At 36.4% G+C, this 6009-nt stretch overlaps 1 protein-coding gene across 1 annotated transcript; it reads left to right on the top strand.

Annotated features, from left to right (window-relative positions):
- The first annotated feature begins 837 nt into the window (after window positions 1-837).
- Window positions 838-6009, top strand: LOC143461782 (protein N-terminal asparagine amidohydrolase-like). The gene is made up of 9 exons (XM_076959658.1): window positions 838-1199; window positions 2160-2998; window positions 3244-3375; window positions 3544-3718; window positions 3800-3904; window positions 4160-4397; window positions 4575-4670; window positions 5413-5579; window positions 5669-6009. The coding sequence occupies exons 2-9, from the start codon at window positions 2930-2932 to the stop codon at window positions 5743-5745; spliced, it is 1059 nt and encodes a 352-aa protein (XP_076815773.1). The 5' UTR covers window positions 838-1199; window positions 2160-2929; the 3' UTR covers window positions 5746-6009.

Genomic DNA, 6009 nt, shown 5'->3' with positions numbered 1-6009 from the left:
TTTTCATGTCTCTCTAGGCTATTTCTGATAGTCTACCTTGCATAACTTCTCCCCATTCAAGCATTAATGTGGGAGTGTACCAGACTACAGAGTATGGCAGGAGCACACTTGAGATTTTTTTCCAAAATGACATTGCACACCAGGACAAATCGTTGTCTCCAAAAAAAAGAAGAAAGGGAGACACTAAATTTAACTCCGATTTAAACTGCAAAATTAGTGTTTAAAGGCAATACAGTATCTCTATAAAAAAGAAACGGGAAACACTGCTTTTTTCCCCGATTTCTAATGTAAAAGGCCACATTCTTGCCTGCACTGGCTGCACAAGCGCTGGACAGATTTGGGCCGCAAGTCGCAGTGCACACCGGAATTTTTGCCTCTGCACTCCCGAGATCTCAACGAAAACTACCATACTCTACAATCTGGAGAGTGTATGAGACCTTTAGACGCTTATAGCTTACAGTAGGTTAACAATCATTTGGCTTAGTAACCAATTAGTGCAAACGCTGGTCTCGCAAGAAATGCAGCTCGTGTCCGCGTTCGATACCCATTGGCGCTACTATTGTAATGCAGTTGGGCATTAAAGACGCTTGCTCCTATTCAGTGGACAGTTCCAAATTCGGTCAACACGAGATAAACAATCAAAAAAAAGAAAGACTTGTAACTGACAATCAGTACTTGCACTAAGCTTAGCTCAGAATCCAGGACTCAGGCGATGAGAAATTAAATCATGCAAAGACTTTCCTCATAGTCCCAGGACTAAAGATAAAGATTTTTATACCATACCATGTGAGACGTGCGTTATCTTTTAACTTTGAGGCTTGTCACAAGGTTGTGTTCTTACAAAATATGTATACGTTTTGCAAGGTTTTGTAATTAAAACTTTAACGTAAATGTTCTATTTATTGGGCAAACGCAAAGCATCTAACACTGCTATAGACTGGCCGAAAAGAGCAAAATTGTGTGAAAGTATATGTGCCGTGCTTGACCTTTCTTACAATAGAAAAGAAAAGAGGAAATTAAGGGACAATAATTCTTATGATTTTTTACCAAAACATCTGAAAACTGAAGCCAACAAACACCCTGGTAAAACCATTTATTGTGAGTCGGAGATGATGTCGTCAAATCTAAAGTTTTTCTCCATTTTTCCTGATGTGCAAAGCAAAGATAAAAAAACACAAAACAAGGCTGTAAATGACGAGGTATTGTTGCCATCTTATTCGTTCAGTATACTGTATATAAATGTATATTATATAGCCTAGCCCAGGGGCGGGCAACTTTTTCGGTCGGCGGGCCTGATATGAGAAAATAAAGTACTTGGCGGGCCGGATTCCTGAATCGATACATTAATTGTGTATTTATCCACCTATGCAAGGAATAAATCGTATTTAATGTAAACTTTAAGTTTTAAGCATAGAGACCAAAAACAGTATTTAATGAATTTATTAATGAATAATGTACTTCAATAGCTGCTGAAATCAAAACTGAACTGCTAAACTGAACTGCTGAACTGTCTGCGGGCCGCTCAAAATCCCTTCGCGGGCCGGACCCGGCCCGCGGGCCGTATGTTGCCCACCCCTGGCCTAGCCTATAAGTTGTATGTGATTGAAAATTTGATTTGCACTTCATTTGAAGCTCATCAAAACAATTGTCAACATTTTTTTACCATAGCCTATATATTTTATCGTCAGGTTCATTGAGTGTATTTTTATATATCGAAAAATCTGTATGAAAATAACTTGATTTTTGTCCTTGTAACGTTTCTGCACTAAATATGATGTAGGGCTAGGCCAGGGGTTGGGAAAGTGTGACCTTTTCAAAGAGCTTGTGTCATTTTTTAACAATTTTTTGTTTCAACATAATTGTTTTGCTTGTTAGTTTTGAGCGATATTTACTTGGAGGAACATATAATTCTAAACTTAACAATGCTGGAACCAATTGTTGTTTCATTAGCTCATAGTAAACAACCTCATTGTAGTTATTATGCTGTCATTATAAACAAGCTTTCATTCTTTGTGTGTATATGCTTTTAAAGTTGCGGCCTAACTGATTCCCAGTGAACAGAAATGCGACTGTCGACTACGAAAAGTTTCCTAGCTCCTGGTATAAGCTAATTCATTAATGGAAGATTGAAGTACTGTACATGTAAAATTTTCTTACAGTTAAGCAACACAGCTTACTTTGACAACTCATACTGGAAAGATGACATTCCTAAGTTTGATGAAGCTTACCTTGAAAACCAGAATAAACTGGTTGGAAGTAGTAATTTGAAGCTGGATAGCAGTTATAATTCATTCCAGTATTGGAAGCAGCCAGCTACAATTGAAGAAATGGAATTAGATACTTCTTGAATACTATAAACAAAACTGGAACGATTTGTGTTTGGGAAATGATTCTTGCGTCCTTGCATGGAAACTAAATAGTGACACAGTACTGTAACTGTGATCTTATATGGTTTTATCCCGACATATTAATGCTTTTTTGACGAGTTATTTAGTGCATTAGGCTTAGTTCTCTATACTTGAAATATTTCTGTGCAGTTGATAACTCGATTAAACCAAGATTGTTTTTAACGTAATACAGGCTGTGCTTAATAATGAAAAGCAGTTTTCTGTGAATCTTGTTGTAAACGTGCAATTTGTATAATATGAAGTTTTGTGCAAATAATTACTCATCATAATCATGTTTGGATCCATTTTGTTTAAGTTGTAAATATTTCAAACATCTCTGAAGTATTCATCTTTTTCTTTTTCATAAGGACTTTTAGTAGAACACTGCCAAATGTGTTTGCAATTTGATGTACTTTGACTTTTCATGTCATGTGTAAGCTTAAGACGTTTGGTAATCCTTTTCTTGTGTTGCAGAGAAGCTGGCTAATTTATCTGACGTAGTTTTTCTCCGTAACTGATAGTTATACCTGCCGAATGCTAAAATGCCCTTGTTCATTGGTGGAGATGTTGTTGAAACAGACTCGCTGGAGACTTTTGACTTGTTTTTGAGGGTAACATAAAAACTTTGTACAAATCTGTTTAACAAAATTTACATTATAAATTTGTTGAAAATTACTCCCCAAAGACATGACCCTCCTGGCTGACTAATTTTAGCCGATCATTTAATGTTGATTGCCGGCATATATCTACGGTCAAATCCATCTAGCCAATATTTTATCTCCTATACTTTCAATCTGATATTCTTTTCATGATAGTAATACTGTAATTTGTTTGTAAACATTCATTTCTTTATTAGAACTACGAAAGATGCTTTGAGGAAAGCAATAATCAACTGAGAGAGGCACATGAAACTCGCATCACACCATTAAACAGCTGCTTGTACGTCAGCCAACGTGAATTTGCCACATCACCGTCAAACAATGATGTTGTAGGTACTTAGCTTCTAAGGTTGCATAATGTGGTCCCTCATACACTGTCCAATATATGATACATTTCAAAGCCTTAATTGTGTACATTGCTACACAAAACTGACAACTTTGTAATATAAAGCTGGTGCGCAGAATATTATACAATCAGTCATAATAAAATTGTTTAGATATCCGCCATCGGTACAGATATGATGACAACCTGTCACGCTGTTGTGTTGCGATGTAACAAGAGCAAAGTGACATCACTTGGCCATTTTGATGGTTGTGCAACAAAGCAAGGGGTCAAGGGTATGATCGATTCCGTGATAAACGCCTCCAAGTACCTTCTTCAAGACAGCATAGGTTGACATTTTCTGTTTTAAGCTAAGATAGTTCACACAAATGCTGTGGAAGTTTATCTAAAATTTTAAACCTTTTTTCCAGAATATATGTTTGATCTTCATTTGATTGGAGGATTTGAAGATGAAAGGAATTTATCTGAAAAGTTAACCTTGGATTTGCTCAGCGAATTTCATTCATCAAAAGTAGGTAGGGCTCAAGTTTACTTGATTTATATTTATTTCGATAAGACATGAACTAGAATTAATATTGTGTAAATCTGAAATAAAATCGTTGGTGAATTTTGAATTTAAATAATTTGTATTATGTTACAAATATTATCCTTTGTGTGGTATTATTATATTTTGCATGTTTTGGAGTAACCTTGTAAATGTTAATGTTCAACTTCTACTTTATTATCCCCTATTTATTTTGATAATGTCATTCATCACTCATCTTATTTAGCGGAACATTTACCAATGCAATTTCACCTGAAGACCTTTTGCTGCACAACATTGAACCAAAAGTTGATATCTCACAATGATATGTTCATCAAAAGTCCAGTAATATTTGGAATTTGTGTAACGTTAGCCACGGGAGATCTCTTTCCCTGTGTGTTTGACGAAGAAGCAAAGGGACCAGTTCCAGCCTTGAGAAGTGCAAGGTCTCTGCATGGGCCTCATAACATGACAAGTATTTACAGGTATTTAGAGGCAGTATTGTGGTGTTGACTATAAAGTCAATTGACCAAAATTTGATCTCTGATATCGTCTCCCAACTAATTTGTGATGGGTTAAAATTTTTACCTAAATCGGTCTTTTTAAATCACATTTATCACGCATTAGAACAGTTTTCTCATTGCAGTAATTGTTTATTTCAGGTGGAAGTTGAAAGAAATTATACTTGAACCTTTCACATATAAACCATTTGCTGAAGTATCACTGTGGCTTCAACAACCAGATGACATCATAAGACAGTGAGCATTAGGCTGACGTTTGATTAATCTAAGTCGGTGCTTCTCAAACTGTAGGATTCGAACCAAAGTTGGGTCATCGACTGATTGCGCTGAGTCGCCATGTAAGACTCGTACAGTAGATCGAGTTTTATAGATTAGAATTAAATGAAGCAATTAATATAGCTCGACACATAGAGACACACACGCATAGACACATACACGCGTTACATAGAGATGAAGAGTAGCTTGTTTGTGTCACCTTGTTTTGTAATAACTATTACCTAGCATGGGACTGTGTGACTCGCAGGAATCTTTGGAACCCTATAGTTACGAAACTGTAAGGGCTGCCAGCTAATCAGTAAAGTGATTTTTGGAAAACACAGCAAAGATAAAAGACCACATTGTAAACAACACCATGAATCCCTCTTGTTGTTGAGGTGATACTTTTATCTATGTTGGCTTATATATTGCCATAATGCACACTGCTCTGTTTTCCGGCTATTGTTGCAATCTCTTAGCTGTTGCGTTCGAGACTGTCTTTAGTCCTCTGCGCCAGCACAAATTTTCGTTCATCTAGTTTGAATGAATTTGAAAAAGTATATATAGTTTAGGGCTTAAGCGCTTGAAAAAGGTTGAGAAGTGCTGATCCAAACAGTAGGCTTTTGTATGGACGAGTTCCCAATTTGAATAAATTACAACCAGCTAATGTAATGCAAAGAAAGATTTTCAAGGTTCTTAAACAAGCAAACTCTGTATTCAACAGGTATATGTCCACTTCACCAGAAGTTGAACCCGACAATTTTTGTGATCACATTCGGGCAACCCTTCAATTTATCGCGGATAACCCTGACCCTGTGGAAACCGTTTTCAAAGACAACAAACCACTGAAGTATCAGAAGAAAGGAGAAGCTTGGGCGCAAATCCGCAGCAGTTAAATCAACTGTTATTCTTTTTATGCACTTAATCATCACATGTATTCAACTTTCAATTTATCTATTGCAAGCTTTTATTTATTTTAGCAAAAACTTCAGTATCGGACTCATTTTACTGTTCGTTTAACCGACGACCGAAACTTGAGAGTGAAATCGCTTGCTAAGAACAACTCAAGCGTTGTCAAACTTTTCCAAATGGGCTGACGTTGGTGCTTAACCTGCCTTGTTTTTGTATTTTTAATCCTTGTACTTTTGCTACACTATGACCTGGCTGTGTACAAGTGCCTTTTAGTTTCACTGATTTTCAAGCTTGCTTACAAAGCGCATGTTACTCCTTATTTTAGTTTTTCGTGTGGTAATATATATTATTGTATTGTTCCTCCTTATTGTGGTATTATAGCATTGTTGGGAATGAAATACGAACTTTC

This window comes from Clavelina lepadiformis, chromosome 6 (genome assembly GCF_947623445.1).
Source record: "Clavelina lepadiformis chromosome 6, kaClaLepa1.1, whole genome shotgun sequence".
Lineage (NCBI taxonomy): Eukaryota > Metazoa > Chordata > Ascidiacea > Aplousobranchia > Clavelinidae > Clavelina > Clavelina lepadiformis.
Note: the sequence above shows the minus strand (reverse complement) of the source record. Positions and strands in the feature narration are given on the sequence as shown.

What these genes read in the sequence shown, in the direction of transcription:
- LOC143461782 (XM_076959658.1), top strand. Translation starts at nt 2,930, where the DNA reads ATGCCCTTGTTCATTGGTGGAGATGTTGTTGAAACAGACTCGCTGGAG. An exon ending in CTTTTGACTTGTTTTTGAGG is followed by an intron (nt 2,999 to 3,243) that starts GTAACATAAAAA and finishes TTTCTTTATTAG; the next exon opens with AACTACGAAAGATGCTTTGA. An exon ending in CACCGTCAAACAATGATGTT is followed by an intron (nt 3,376 to 3,543) that starts GTAGGTACTTAG and finishes AAAATTGTTTAG; the next exon opens with ATATCCGCCATCGGTACAGA.